At 37.0% G+C, this 16,815-nt stretch overlaps 1 protein-coding gene across 2 annotated transcripts in view; it reads left to right on the forward strand.

The window, feature by feature from the left end:
• The window catches only part of IMMP2L (inner mitochondrial membrane peptidase subunit 2), a 481,592-nt gene extending 469,905 nt beyond the window's left edge, over nt 1-11,687 (forward strand). For both annotated transcript variants that reach the window (XM_064447503.1, XM_064447497.1), the window contains one exon: nt 11,189-11,687. In XM_064447503.1, coding sequence (XP_064303573.1) covers nt 11,189-11,308 — 120 coding nt within the window. In that variant the 3' untranslated portion in view covers nt 11,309-11,687. The remainder of the gene's footprint in view (nt 1-11,188) is intronic.
• The last annotated feature ends 5,128 nt before the right edge of the window (nt 11,688-16,815 follow it).

The following is a 16,815-nucleotide window of genomic DNA, read 5'->3' on the forward strand; positions in this document are numbered from 1 at the left end:
TTCTGTATGCCATTTTAGAAGAAAATATAAGCAAGCCTCACAGTAGGAATTTTTGAAATATTTAGTTAAGTGGAATAGTCTATTGAACAGTTGTCTTTTCAAGATAAGAGATGATTAAAATTATTTTATTAACAGTATTGCAAAAACTTAATTTTTATTAGACTAAGGCTGTTGAAATGTGTGATAAAAAAACAGAGAAGCTGTGAGTAGGTTTACAGATCTACTTGCTGAACATGCAAGCTATTGTCACTGAAAATTTTTTAACAGTTCTCCTAGCTTTAGAAAATGCTTGCTTTGCCTAGTAATAGTTCACAGAATCACAGTATCCCAGGTTGGAAGGGACCTCAGGGATCATCTAGTCCAACCTTTCTGGGAAGAGCACATCTAGACAAGACGGCCCAGCACCCTGTCCAGACGACTCTTGAAGGTGTCCAACGTGGCCGAGTCAACCACTTCCCTGGGGACATTATTCCAATGGGTGACTGTCCTCACTGTGAAAAATTTCCCTCTCGTGTCCAGTCAGAATCTCCCTAAGAGCAACTTGTGTCCATTCCCCCTTGTCCTCTCCATGTGACTCTGTGTAAAAAGGGAGTCTCCATCTTCTTTGTAGCTACCCCTTAAGTACTGGTACATGGGGATGAGATCCCCTCTGAGCCTCCTTTTCTCAAGGCTGAACAAACCCAGTTCTCCCAGCCTATCCTCATATGGCAGCTTCCCAGTCCTTTGATCATCTTGGTGGCCCTTCTCTGGACCCCTTCCAGCCTGTCAACATCCTTTTTGTATAGCGGGAACCAGAACTGCACACAGTACTCCAGGTGTGGCCTGACAAGCGCTGACTAGAACGGCATGATGACTTCTTTCTCTCTGCTGGCGATGCCCTTTTTGATGTAACCCAGCATCCTGTTGGCCTTCCTGGCAGAAGCAGCCACTGTTCGCTCATGCTGAGCTGCCTGTCCACCAGGACCCCCAGGTCCCTTTCCACAGAGTTGCTCTCCAGCCAGATGGATCCCAGTCTGTGCTGTACTCCTGGATATGTTTTCCCAGGTGCATGGCCTTACACTTGTCCTTGTTGAATTTCATAAGGTTCTTGCTGTCCCACTCTTCCAGCCTATCCAGATCTTCCTGCAGAGCAGCTCTCCCTTCTGGAGTGTCTACTTCCCCACTCAGTTGTAATATCATAAGTTATTTTACCTTTTTTTTTTTTTTTTATTTAAGAGGTATTTTCTCACCCATTCCCTTGAATAAACTTCTCTGGCTACTGCTGGCCTTCTTTACTTTGTCTTTTTTTTTTTTTCTTAGCTCAGCATTTGATAATTACTGTAACGAGATCTTGCCTGACTGCCAGGTATCTGCCAAGTAAAATTTAAGTTAATGAACGTTCTCAGCTGTCTGGGGTCTGCTGCTCCCAATGCTATCCCATCACAATGCTCATTGATGGAGCCACTCAGGCTGGAGCTGCTCCTAACAGAGCAGATGAGGCAGCAGAGGGTTGGGATGTTCTCCATGACACCTCTTAGTGTTGATACTTCTCTAAGTTCATAAAGTACCCTGATTTTTCTGAACTTCTGTAAAGGGTATGAAGAATATAAATTAGATGCAAAGGTAACTAGTATGTCGGGTTTTTTTTTCACATTACTTGTCTTGAAGAAGAATTTGAGCGTATCTAGAAATCAAAACCTACTCTTTCCTTCTGACAGTAAGGACTCCTTCCTTTCCTTTTATTTATCCTGAATGCTTCTGAAATGTCATCTCTCCCAGCTTGCATGGATATGATCCCTGGCACAGTCATACTTCCAGAAATTTGGTGAAATTTGATCTATCTTCTTAGCTTGTTTGCTCAGCTTTGCAATACTAGCCACTCACCATCAGGGCCTGCTTTATCTGTGAGTGTGCAGTAGAAGCAGAGCAGGAATATGCCAGGGCTCTCCCCTGTATTAGGCAGGGCATCACAGTAAATCTCCAAGGCCAGGGCAGTGCTGGGACACCTCCATGCAGCACTCCTGGAAGCAGAGCGCTGCAGAGGAGGGGTGACAGAGCAAAGGGCATGGCTCCATCTGCTCAAGCACTAGCCCATGGGGATGAATTGGGTCTGTGGAGGAGCAGCGTAGTGAGAGGACAAGTGCAAGCCCTGGGTAGCGTGAGAGCTTTTGGAGCTGCTTTGTGACTCCTTCCCTTGTATTCATTGCACTGTCCAGCTGCATTTGCCAAAGCTGTAGAATGAAAGTGTAAATTAATGACACGCAATGGAACAAAAATGGAAATCAACTTAGTTTGTAATGTACAGTGTTTCTGCATAGTGTCCTAAGTATTTGGTCAAGAAAGACAATGCACATAATCATAAGCTGAAAAATGTTACTAAGCATGATATTCTTCTGACTCTGTTGGCACTGAGACAATATGTTGCTGAACAGGAATTCACACTGAAGGCTTTTATGTATTCCTGAATAATTAATATGCATAGATTTGGGATATAGCTAATGCTTCCTAGGTGAAGATAATGAATGTGTTTTAATAATTGTTCCCTGCCACGTGATTTATCAATTCTTAAAATACTGAATTGCAAATACATTACTGCTTTCTAATGCAGGGCTCTTTCATGAAAGCTATTAGTACATTTTGTTCTTCTGTTGAGTTACATGACTTAGTGACAATCCTATTTAGTCTAGGAATTTTGTGCATCTCCCAGTGAAATATTAAAAAGCTTTTAACTATTAAATGATATTTATGTATATGCAGCATGCAAAGCACATCATAGTGTGCACTAAGCAAATTCTTTCACCATTTTCATTACTAGAAATATAAAATAAATAATAGATCAGTTTGTAAATCTTTTTGTAGACCTATTTAGCATAATGGTTCTGTTAATCATAAGCAAGAAAGAATAATTTCTAAGAATGCTATACTTGCTGAAGATAAAAGAGCAGTAGTGCTGTGTTATATGCTAGTTTCTATTTTAAAAATATGTCTTTAGAAAACACAGAAGAAGAAACTGGGAAGGACTGAAGACGTTAATTAGCCTTAGTGTCCCTTTCAATAACATATCCTTGACAATTCCGAGAAAATGCATTGAGGTAGAATTTAGCTTTTGAAATATTTGTACCAAGTCTGGTACTGTGTTTAATTTAGTCAATGGCATTGACAGCTGATTTCTTCACAAGCTGAATTGCTTTAAATTTGCACTCCTTCTATGAGTGTAAATTACGATTCAAAAAAACTCTCATGTGAAATATATTCTATTTTCAGTGACCACTTCCTTCCTTTATCTCTTTTGTAACTTTAGGTTTAACATAGGCATGTGGACATGATAGAACAAACAAGAATGCAACCAAGTTATTTTGATATTTCGTACATTACATTTTTTCAATTCCGTCAATAACCTGAGCTTTTATTACAATGCAGTGACTGTGCTCACCTCTTCTGATATGAATAGTTTAAATTGGAAAACCGGGGTAGATTGGAGCAGTCACCATCGTTATATTAATTTCAGACAGCTACTTTGTGCTAACATGCAAATTTTATTCACTCTGGGAATCATCCATTGCATTTAAAATATATTTCTCTCTTTTAAATCTTATTTTGTGATTTTGTCTGTGCATATATGTGTAGTATATATACATAATTTTTGAGTGTCTATTTTCACTTTCTTAAATTAAAATAATTGTCATTTATATATTTTCATATTTTTAATATATTTTCTATGTAAATGAACACTCTGGAATTTGATAACTTTAATAAGGACCTTTACTGATTATACAGTAGCTCTGTGAAAGAAAATACATATGAGATGTTTTATCTGTAGCTGGAGCTGCTGCTTCAGCTATCAGACTAATGGAACCGTAATGGAACACTTACTAACAAAATTAATGGGCTGCATTCTTTTCTTTGTCACTAGATCTGTATGGCTCCATTAGGTCTGATTTGTTCAGGGATGAGAGGAAAGAATGATGAAGATGCTAGTATTTTGCTATGTATTTGAAAGGAATCTATCATTTTTTTTGTATTCATGAGCTAGTTAGCATCTTGTTATGCCAACTTTCAGTGAGCTGATACAATTTAAAGAACATCTGTTGTGATGTGGTTTTATTTACAAACTAATTTATTGATTCTCATCTTTGTGTTATTCTTACATTCATAAAAGAAGGAGGTCAAGGATATTTGTTTCTTCTGCCATTGTTCATTATCCCAGATACTTCTACTAGAGGAACTGGTTTCTCTGGGATTTTACTGTAATCCACAGGATTTTATTTTTATTGAGCCTTTTTCCTGCTTCTGCACTTGATAGTAGTTGTTTCAAAGTTCAACCATGTACAGAAAATGAAATGTAATAGCAATCACGTTTACTTTCTATTAAAGTATGGATTTTTTGAAGAGACTAATTTACTGGGAGAATTCTCTGTGAGATGGTTTTACACCTACAATCTAAAATCAAACCCCCATGCAACAACCTTTCTTAAAAAGAAGAAATTTTATTTGACGCAGATAGCTAACCCACACTATATATTTTTCTTAGTATTATATCTGAAACACTACATAGTTGCCTAAGTGTTTCTGTCCTAAGGTTTTCTTTATGTCTGAGGGGGCTGAAATATTCTAGAGCTCTTTTTTCTCCTTTCTCATTAGCCTGGTCCCTTTACACACAGTTTTCAACCTCCACACAAATTTGACATTCCCAATCTTCTGGAATTTCAGGATAGTGAAAGTACAGCTAATTGGCTAATAGGATATAGGTAGCAGGCTTATGAACTGGAAAAATTCATTGAACTTATATGTTTGCCCAAATTGTGCCATCTGTAAATCACCCAGGATTTCTCCATATTAGAGGATTTTTCACCTAAAATACTGGCACCTTTCAGAGCTTCTGTGGGAAGTAGCAAATATCCAGCCAGCAAAATATGGTCTGTATAGACCTCTAGTACTACAGAATTACTGCCTGCCATCCCCAATGACTTTGTGTTATGGAACAGAACATTTGAGAAGAAAATTTTTAATACAGCTGATATTCCATAGGGCTAAGTGTGTGAAAGGATGTATATAAAGCTTCTTTACTAACCTGCATATGAACAAAAAAGATGTTATGAGAATATATTACTTCAGAGAATAAAAAGCATAATTTGAAGCACTGTGATTGTTTGTTGTGTTTTATCTATTTTCAGTTTGAGAGAATCTTAATACTTTGCATCTTTATCATTGGACATGGCATTTGGAAGGCCTGTGCAATATTGTTAGAATATAGCTCAGCTTAAGACTAAAGCGAAAGTGACTCTTCAAAGCCAGAAGCTGATATGTGCCTTTAAAATTGTGATTTTTCTGGCTGTTGATGAAATTTCTCGAGTACACAGGTTATCATCTGTGGCACTTGTAATTTAGTTCTGTTTCTAGTTTGTTAGGTAGCTATTGTTGTTCTCTTCCTGTGGTATTTCTGAGGATTTGCACAATTTAAACCTTTATTACTGACACCAGGAGACAAAATACAAATTAATATTGAATTTTTTCTAGGCTGAAACATGACGAAATAAGAAAATTTTTAGATAGTATTTTTTGGTATTTCTTATTCAGAAGCACATTTGTATTCAAGTACACCTTCAGAGAGGATTTTTGTGTTGATCCAATGTTAAGGATTGCTGCTGTGCTTTATTATTATCTTCCTATTACCTTTGCTTATTATTATCTTCTGTGACTGATCTAGATATTCCCATATTTCTTATATTATTTTATACTTTGCAATATGATTATAACAGGACCTTTTGTCACAGGGACATAAATGTTTTCTGTATATATCATCTTTTTATTAAAATAACTAAGTTAAGTTTCAGTCACAATCCCCCCAAATCAAAATACCTTGTAAGAAAATAATACAATAGTCTATTTAATTTTCTGTTTTTATGTTTCTGAAAGTATTTTTATTGGAAGCAAAAGAAACAGTGAAACCACTATGTGTTTATTAAGATTTCATAAAAATCCCCATTTTTTGTTTAGGAAAAATACGAAAAGAAACACTGAATGTAGGGGGAAAAAAAGATAATCTTTCTGTATTTTGCACTGCTTAATGAGAGTTTATATTGTCTCAATTACAAAACAAGCAGTAAGGTAATGTTGCAGTCAAAGCTTTGTTATGAGTAAAAAGGTGAACACATCTGATACAGAAAGACCCCAATTCATGGTTAGTTGCATTAAAATTGTAACTCTTCACTGTACTTTACTTAGACTCTTAATATGGTTAGTCATGTTACAATGATATTAGCACCCGCACTCCAAATTATCAAATTAATGCACAACAAGTCTCAGCAAAAGTATGGTTTAAAAATGTCACACCCTTTCAAGTATCTACCCTTTTCTCAGTGTTTATGCTGCACTTTTAGGTCCCAAGGCTGGAAGCACCCATCCTCCTCAAAAAGAAAGGAAAGGGGTGTTTTAGTGAATTGACATCCTGAATTCTTCACTAGAACTATGATAACGATGGCTTCTTCTTCCTCACTCTCAGTTCCACTTGGGGCTAATTTAGTACATTTTCTAACATGTCTTTTTGCCTTGTTCTTTCTTCATTGGTGGGCAACACCACTTTTTATCTGTATTTATTAAATATTTTGTTTTACATATGTTAGTGCATTCCTTGTCCTTTCAAACATTTTTTTTTTCTCTTTGTTAGCCTTAAAACCTTTTTGTCCAGCTCCTCAGCCAGTGTTTTTTTTCCTAATGACCGTGGCTAAGTTGCTTATAGGCCTTCAGTCTTTATCATCCCATTTCTATAGTCTTGTAAACCACATTATTTTGTTAAAATTATATTTCATTCTTCACAGAATAATTACTTTTTACTGTACATGTAAAAAGTTTGATTATACCCAAGATTATGCAAATATAAAAAAATATAAAGGATATACGGAAAACTGTAACAAATCAGACAGTAGTCACCTGATCATTAGAAAAACTGTTGCAGCTAAAGAAGCTAAATCAAAACTCCAGGCAGGCAAGGAAAGTTCACACAAAACCAGAGAAATTAAGCTTGAGACCTTGCAGACCTAGTACAAGATCTACAGGTTGTTACTAGCAATTGCAATACTGGCTTACAGGGCTACAGTAACAGCTGAACAACCATTCTTATGTTGTTTTTTTGTCTCTTTAATGTCTTATTATTACTTCCTATTAGCAAATTGACTATTTAGGAAGTCTAATTTTAGAAATTTGTAAATTTAGAAAATTGCAAAGAAAGGCCTGGGTTTTTTGGTTCTGCATTGCAGTTTTTCAAGTTATATTCAGTGGTGCTGTAGTTCCTTGTTTTAATGTTATGGAATTTGAATTTGAAATCGTGGCTCTTTAAGCTAGAGCAAAATCACTACAGGTTCAAGGGGAAAAAGAAGCAAAGAGAAATCTGTAGGGAATGCATGTAATGTAAAGTGAACTCACAACTAGAAGCAGTAGTACCTGAATTTAGCAGGTTGGGTAGACTTTACGTGTCCTGAGAAAGTTGAGAATAGCCTTGTTAAATCCAAATGAAGTCCTGGATTTCCATAGAGATTTTGGTGTGTGCCACTGCATGCTACATCTGTACAGGATTCTTGCACAGTCTGAATGCTGCTTTTACCACTGTGATTTCAGATTGCAAAAGGCATCATGGTAAGAGACAGTGAAGGTGTCAAATGGCGAACAGACAAGAAGAGGTAGAAAGTACAGTCTGTAAATCAATGAGTATTTTAAAATTATGTATTTTGGAACCGGGAGAAGTGGTAGTAATATAAGTCTCTATACTAATAAAGGTGCATTCATCCCAACCTATTAGGACAGAATGAGCAAGATAGTTGTAAATACCACTGCAGATAACACTATCAAGCTTAAGCTTACCTTTCCCTAATGCAGTGCCAGAACTAATCAGTCGCTATACAACGAACATACTAACAACAAGCAGACTCTGAGGAAATATGCTTTTATCACAGTAGCAGTGTCAAAACAGTATTGTTCATGCAAAACTTATTTTGCAGGTAAAATTGCTATGTTAACAGAATGACTTCTCAGTTGATTAAAAGATTAAAGATTAAAAAAAGACAGAATTAATGCCTAAACAGCTCAGGTGAGGGAGAATACGGATTCAATTCAACATAGTGTCCATTGTTGCCACAGCAAGAAAAATAAGTAGAACATGATGTAGAAATAAAAATAAACTATTTAGATTGCTTGCATCTCTTACTCATGTCTGTAAATGAAATATGTTCCTCAAAGAATTTGTGCCTGTAAAGGACTTTTTGTTATAGTTCAGGCAGCATTTCAAGGGGGTAAACTTATTTTCTTAAGTAAAGAGAGTAAATAATGTCTGTAAGGGAGTTGACTACTGTCTTTTTTAATAGATTATTTCAGCATTTCACTGTTGCTACAGAAAGTGTAGCCTCTCAGTTCATCCTTTGTCCGTATCTAACCTTGATGAGGGTAAACCCATCAACAAAGGCAGGTTATTCTCTGAACAAATCTGTTCTTCCTCAGTGAAATTCATGGCTGCTCTGGTAACTACAGAATAATAATGGGCAACGGACAAAAGTTATTAAGGTTGTTTGCAGAAGTCAAACATCAAGGTGCTTTTAAAATGAGCCTTTAACTTATTACAAAAGAAGCCCTATAGCATCAGTGTCATTTGTTATTTAGTAAAGACTTCCATCACCCAACAATACCCGTTTTTCCTTTTTAACACTAGTCATGTTGTCCTGTAAATCAGGTTTATAGGAAGGATATTTCTTTATTAGTTTCAAGCCAGATGATGGTCAGTAGAAGTAATCCTCTGGGCAAAATTATTCCCAGCCTCAGCTTCAAACAAGTTTTGATTTATTTATTATATTCTCAGTCTGTGTGCAGACCTCCTACTGACATCAGTAACAAGCAATACACTGAGAAAAACACAGAGCTTTGAAAATGGGATGTTATTTGTGTTTGAGAAGAGTATTTTAACATTTTTCTCTGTACTAATGCTGTCACATTTTATATGCAGTGGTGGGGTTTGCTGTGGTTTTATGTTTTGGCACCAGCCTGTAATGTGTATGCCATCATGCTGTATACTCGGGGAACAAATCCCTGTGGCAATATTACATTTGCAGACCACTTTATGGGATAATTATGATAAAGGATATTGTGAATTCCATAAATTTCCAACAAACTATACAGAAGTATGTCAAGACTTTAAAAAAGGTAGCTAAATCATATCAAAACAGTTACCACTTAGCAGCCTGTCCTTTGCTTAAATGTAGGAAAAAAGCTGCAATGGATCAGGGAAACAAGTGATCCCTGCAAAGGATCAAGCAAGTGAAATATGATGCTAGACTGCAATTTCAGTGATCTACTTCAGATTCTTTTAGATATTGTGGGTTATTAAGTAACCAAATTATATTCAAGTAGTTCAGCACCTGCTTCATCAAGCTACAGAATATGGAATTAGATATAGACCACTTCAGCTTCACTGATTTGATTATGTAGTAGAGGGAGACTGGTGAATATACATTAATCCTATGAAATTAAATCAAGAAGATTAGCTGAAGTTGTTCCTAGGGGCCTATTTGGTGTCTATTTGCATAAAAAGCTGAATTACCTGCTTACTGAAATAACTTTTTCTTTTTCTTTTTTTTTTTTTTTTTGTAATGAGTAATGAAATGGAACTGAAGATCTGAGTTTACATAAAAATTCAAGCAGGAATATATGGGTTCAAACCAGAAATCCATTTAACTCCTGGCTCTGACAACAGCCAATACCAGATCATTAGAGCATAAGAACAAAACAAGTATATTATTTTTCCCTCAGTGTTTCCTAATGTGGAGTATAGAGACTGCACTGTTACTTTGTTTATGTTCAATTACGTGTGATGGACTTTGCTTCTACTATTATTTTCTGAACCATTCTGGTAATGTTTTCTGGTGTATTCAGTATCCTGTGTAATGTATGTAAGTATGATGTAATCATGCTCTTTCTGAAGAAGCATTTCCTTTTTGTTGGTTTTAAAAATTCTTTAAGATGTCATCTGATGTTTCCTCATTCTTATGAGAAATGATGACATAATAGGCAAATAAAGCCTATGCATTCTTTATCCACGTCATTCATAGTTTTATAGAGTTCAGACTCTGTTGTCTCTTTAGAAGTCTGAATTATTTAACCTTTTCATGTATAGAGACATTGCAATATTTCTAACCATGTTTTTGTCCTGTTTTGCAACTTTTATACTGGCACTGGATACTTTATAGTTGGTGGGAAGCTTATTACTCGCTATTGTCTCCAGAAGTTTAAACAAATAGTTTAAGATGTAGAAGTCTATCCTGGAGGCTTTTCAAATTATCAGAGATTAACCTCATACCAAACTACTTAATTTCAATGTTAAGTATAGACGTTGAAGGCCTGTCTTATTATCTCAGTCTGAAAATGTGACTGTTCTATTTTCAGTTATCCTTAGTCTAGCCATTTCATACCCTATTTGAAAAGAGACTTGTGTGCAATTTTCTTAAGGTTTTCTAAGCAACTCAGTTTTCTAAACTATGCTACCTATAAGTGATTCATTTGTAAGCAATATCAGTATTGGCTTTTATTTTGAATTATTGAAGTAAACCATTAGTGAAGTAAAATTATTGAAGGAAGAAAACAACAAAGAGTAAGATGGTAAAATATGTTTATAAAACATACTAAACATACATACAAACATACAGACATACAACAATACATACAAAACATACAAAACATACAAGTAAGTCATTCTAGAGCTTCAAAAATATTTGATCTGTAGATGTGTTTCAAATAATTCTATTAGAAATACATTTTCATCCTTGGGGAAATATATATGATTCACAGTAATTTCCATTTTTGGTTGGAGACAAAATGGAATTTTGAAGGACAGTGATAAGTGGATTTAGAAAAGCCGCTAACTAATAACTAATAACCAAAAACTTTCATTGGATTATAGAATGCCTCATATGTTTTACCCAGCTGTTTTTCCTGAACCTGAAAAAACATTCCAAGTTCATGTTTGTTACATCCACTGCATTTCAACAAGCAGATTTGAATTCCATGAAATGTTTTATCAAAAAAAAGGAATTGTCACTCCTCATGCATGCAAAGTTCTGTGCTTTGTATTCTCTCATTGCTCTAACAAATCAATATATGCTTTGTATTTTCCACAATTTTTTTTTTTTGTGGTATTTAATAATCTCTCTGGTTTATATTTTGGTTACAGGTTTCTCTTGGACTTCTACATGCTCGAGCTACTCATATCCTCTGGCCTCCAAAACGCTGGCAGAAGTTACAACCAATGCTACCTCCGGAGCGCAAACCACTCCAGAGAGAGCAAGAGTGATCTAAATGTTCAGATGGAAAAACACTGAAGTGAAGTTTAACCAGGAAGAGTTGCAGTGTTATGCCATCAGCAAGTGCTGTGCCAAGTGTGCTTTAACATCAGGTACCATATCAGCAAATACATGCAACACCTTCGTGTTAAAATGCAACCTTGAGTGTAAACGTTTTTTGGCTTTTTGTTTGTTTTGTTGTTTGGTGTTTTTTTTTAATCTCAAACAGGAGTGCATTGTGCATTATTTTGGTTTGAAATAATTGGTTGTAGAGAGTTTGAATGTTTAATTTTTCTGGTAGCAGTAAAATGCTTGACTTGTTATGTCTGTACCTGTGCTTCCCTGGATAAGAAATTATTAAAGCCTTCAATAAAATATTTTAATCTTTTAGATTCAGCTTGTTTCTTTATTGTTATCCTTGATTGCATATGAAAAAAAACCCAAACATGTAATATGCTTTACATTTTCCTGTAGTTTCTGATACTGAAGAATTGGTACTTCTGTAGCTGAAAAGTTAATCATATATGTTATAAACTTTTTTCAAATAGTTGATAAGATTTTTTTACTTTCATGCAGCTTGTGTTTATTATTAAGCTGAGTACATATTACTTATTTTAATTTCTCTTTCAGGAGCATTTTATATAAACATTTCTTGTATATATTGATGAAGTAGATATTCAGTAGATATAAATTATATTGCAGTATCTGAAGGCAATGTTTCATTCATTTTTCAAGTACAGTAAAACTTTGTTAGTATTGATTGCCACATTTCTTTGAAACTATATAATTAGATTATAAATACTATACAATTAATACTATAAGTATATAATTAATATTATAAATACACTCTGTGAATATGCAGTAAAGGTTCTGTATGCATCATAAGTGAAAAGAACTTGAAAAATGACACATTTTCAGCTGCAGTTTAATAAGACAGCTTATTTTCATATTTATTGAATTTTATTTCAGATAGGATAGTACTTTAAAAATTTAACACATCACAAAAACATCTCTAAGCATTTCAGCTAAAATAATGCAATTATCAGAACGTCAAACAAGATGAAAATAAGTCTATAGCTCTTTGAAGGCACACATCTGCGTATCAGATAGACAATAAGTTCAGTCACCTTGAAAACTCTCTATTACGGTCTAACCTTCTTAAATGCTCCAGCTCTGTAGACTCCCTGAACACTTTACTGTCTATGTGTGCCATGATTTTTCGTTGTTCTAAAAAGCTGCTCCATAGATCTCTGGTCTCATCTTAGTTAAAACTAATGGAGTGTCTTTGGGTGTTAATTGAAGTAAATTCACAATTGTTTTAATTGGCATAGGGTGATTGAAAACAATAGTTTGCAATTTTTTTACTTCAAATTAATTAAGAAAACTGAAATGAGTTCAAGAAATTTACTGCAGTCATAATTAATTTTGGTGACAAAGATACAAACACACATCCATGAAAGGAGAAAGAAACAAAACATAAAAAGAAGCAGAACAAAACCAGTTTAGAGCAGCTTTGTTTCTCTTGGTTGTTCAGGTCTTCATTTCCCTTCTTTCCACTAGTTCAGTCCCTCCCTCCTCCTCCTCTTGAGGATCAACTGGGCAGAAGTTCTTACATACATTGACAAGCTGGTAAATTTGGTTGGCTGTTCTGATTCACTGGTATGTATACTGCAAAGCCAGTGCCAGAGAGTTATCAACAAAAACAAGGCGTTTGTTCCTTAGTTATTATCTTAATTATATTTTTCTATTCGTGTTGTCTAAAGATACAGCCAAATGTGTCTGCATCAGCAACATTTCCAAAAAAAGATTCTTTGACGTTCCTTAGGACTGCAGACCTTATTTTCCAATTGAGAAGGGTTCAGGGATATATGGGAATAAAATTACAGATGAGGTAGAATTAAGGGCTGCATGCAAGCTCTTAGGGGGTGGCAGATCTTGCAGCACAACAGAGGTGAGGCTGCTCCAGCACCATGTCCCCTTGTCCATTCAGCAGCAAGACCAAGCATGCCCCCTGGGCACACATGCACACACATTATGTTACATCCATATACATGTGACTGGCCACACACATCAACATAGACAAACCCACTCACGACTCACATAAACACTAATGGAACCAGTGACCTCATCCTGGTTCTCTTTCTGGCTGATCAGGATGAAAATATGTAAGCGGGAAATATATACAAACATATACAGTGTGGATACCTTCCACATCAGACACCCATTTTGCACAGTATACAGAATCCTAGTCTCTCTGTTTGCTGGCACATGGACAAACAAGCCCCCAGACACCCTTCAGTGGAGCCCTCCACTAACTGGGCTTAGACACCCAGTCCATCTGGGTCCATCCAGTATCACAGAATCACAGAATGGTAGGGGTTGGAAGGGACATCTGGAGATCATCTTGTCCAACCCCCTGCTAGAGCAGGCACACCTAGAGCAGAGGGCACAGGAACGCATCCAGGAAGGTTTTGAATGTCTCCAGGGAAGGAGACTCCACAGCCTTTCTGGGCAGCCTGTTCCACTGCTCTGGCACCCTCACAGGAAAGACGATTTTTCTCATGTTTAGCTGGAACTTCCTGTGTTCTAACTTGTGCCCATTGTCCCTTGTCCTGTCATTGGGAACCACTGAAAAAAAATCCACTCCCATCCTCTTGAATCCCACCCTTTAGATATTTATAAGTATTGATAAGATCCCCTCTCGGTCTTCTCTTCTCCAGGCTGAACAAACCCAAGTCTCTCAGCCTTTCCTCATAAGGGAGATGCTCCAGTCCCCTGATCATCTTTGTAGCTCTCTGCTGGACTTGCTCGAGCAGCTCCCTGTCTTTCTTAAACTGCGGGGCCCAAAACTGGACACAGTACTCCAGATGTGGCCTAACTGGGGCAAAGTAGAGTGGGAGGATAACCTCCCTCAACCTGCTGGCCACACTGCTTTTAATGCAGCCCAGGATACTGTTGGCTGCCTTGGCCACAATGGCACCAGCAGTTGGACCTGGATCCTCACTCTTCCCATACACACACGTACACACAAATGGCTCTCCTGATCCAACCACAGTTTCAGCAGCTGCCTGGGACCCCAGGGTGCCTCTGTTAGCCAAAGCCATCTGTGGTCTCACCTCTAGGGACACCCTCGCCCCACCCTCCAGGCCATGTGTCTCACTGGCCAGCTGGTCCAGCTTGGTGCTGGCCCATGTTGTTCTCTGACAGTGCACCCTCATTGGACCCCATTCTGGTGCCACAGGCATATGGACCTTCCATCCCTGGTCCACTCCAACCACTGGCACTCAGACCCCCCACACACATGCACATAGCCCAGGGAGCTCTGCACCCAAGAAAATCACTAGAAATAAAGTTTAATGAGAAGATGAGACAGACCACTGATCAGGCTCAGGTGTCGACAGACCAACACCTGTTTAAGTGTGAATAGCTCCTTTCATACCCTTCTCTCTCTATTTTTCCACACTTGATCCTCCCCAAACCACCCTTGTTTCCCTGACTTTTGTCCCCTAAACATCCCACAAGTCTTGCACAGTACTGAAATGCTCTTTCCTGCACTCCACAGCAAACCTCATACACCTGGGCAGTGTCACCAGTCTGTGGGACAAGCCAGAGATCCTCCCCATTGACTCCTGGCGTTGGCTGTTCCCTGTGGGCCTGGTGAAGGGGCTCATGGCTCTGACTGGGTTACTGAAGTGTACCCCTGCCCCATCTTGCTTCTGTGCTGCTTCATGGCTGTGAGGATGAGACTTTCACAATCTGCTGGCTCCTGTAATAGGCAGAGAGGAGATAAGTCACAGTATTAGCTGGCTTCCTCCAGCTGCCATTGCTCCTCTTGGCTCCTTTGTCTGTGTAGAGACCTGCTCTTTACCACATAACCTTGTACAAACTATGAAAGTTTGAATGTCCCAAGTATTCAACTGTGACATGCCTCAAGGAATATTTATTAATCTATATTTGCATACATATATTTATAAATATTTATTAATTTATATGGATATATAAGATATACATGATGGAATGGTGGAATAGAGAATATGCCTATTAAGTTTGAAGATGTTACAATGGTTGTAAATAGTGCCATAATTTTGGAGAACAGTATTAGATTGCAGTGATCGGAATTCAATAATGATGAGCAGAGAGTCTGGTGGAATAATTACCCATACACATGCTGGATTAAGTTAAAAGAACATTTGGATATTATAGTGGATTGCAGTTGAGCATGAATCAGCAATATACTGTTGTAAGTAAGGAAAATACCACAGGTTGTAAACAGCAGTACAGACTGTAAACACAGGAAACAATATTTCTACTTCATTCCTCTACAGTGTGATTTTAGGCACCAGATTCAGAAAAAAATATGAGGGACAACTGGTGGTGTTAGAGAGAAACAACAAAAATTAAGAGAAACCAGAAAAATATGTCCTCTAAGAAATGTTGGAACTTGCATTTATCATTTAGTCTGGAGAGTCTGAGGCACAGTCTTCAGAATCATGAAAGGTTGTTGTGAAGTAGAAGAGAATTGTTGGTTGTCCAAGTCCATCATGTACAGGAGGAGAACTGACTTACAATGCAACAATGAGACTATTAGGTTAGACGTGGAGAAAGAAACATTTGGATTTTTAAAATAAAACATTGGAATAGATTATTTTTAAAACTTTTTATCAGGACTGTTTGTACTTTGAGACAGGAGGATGGATTAACTAGACCCTGAAACTCACATCAACTATTTTATACATTCTCTGATTAGGTATTCTGCGATAGGTAAACTTGGTGGTGCTTTTGATGCTAGGCATGCAGGCAGTTACATCAATATCTACTTCCTTTAGATTTATCAGATTCATTATATGCAAGCCTAACAGTGTTACAGTAGCCTCATGTACCACATTTTAGAAATAAACATCTAAGGAACCTGATTCCTGTAAAAGAAGGTATTTTGCTACATATTGGCATCAGATTAATGTGCATGACATTTTACATCACCACATAGCTGAATGAATGGAAATAACTCAATGAAATCATAAGCATTTGAGTAACATAATGTAACAGATCATTCAGTATACAGAGCATGAAGAGCAAACCCATCTTGCCAAAGCAGAAAGGACCAAGCAGCTGCAATAACACATGACCACATATTTAAAGGTGTTACTATTTTATTAATATAATAATTTATTTGATTTACAACCTTCAGATGTGAAACACATGATGAGAAGCCTGTTCTGGCAGTAATGAAATCGGTGACAAAATTCTTATGGAGTCAAGCGATGATGATTAGCTTTCTAAGTCAGCATCTTCCTCTGCAGTCACTGGCCGCCTGGTGTTTTGGTGCTGGCTCACATCTGTAGTGCAATGGGGAATTGGTTTCATGGGAGTTAAATAAGCATGAGCACAAGTGAGAAGTAGGACATTAAGAAATGAAAAGATGACAGGATGTTTTAAAACTTGATTTTTTAATGTATGAGGAGTTACATAAATGCACTTCCTATGGCACAAGACATAGAATTGCATCTACCTCTGGATG

Source organism: Phalacrocorax carbo, chromosome 1 (genome assembly GCF_963921805.1).
Source record: "Phalacrocorax carbo chromosome 1, bPhaCar2.1, whole genome shotgun sequence".
NCBI lineage: Eukaryota > Metazoa > Chordata > Aves > Suliformes > Phalacrocoracidae > Phalacrocorax > Phalacrocorax carbo.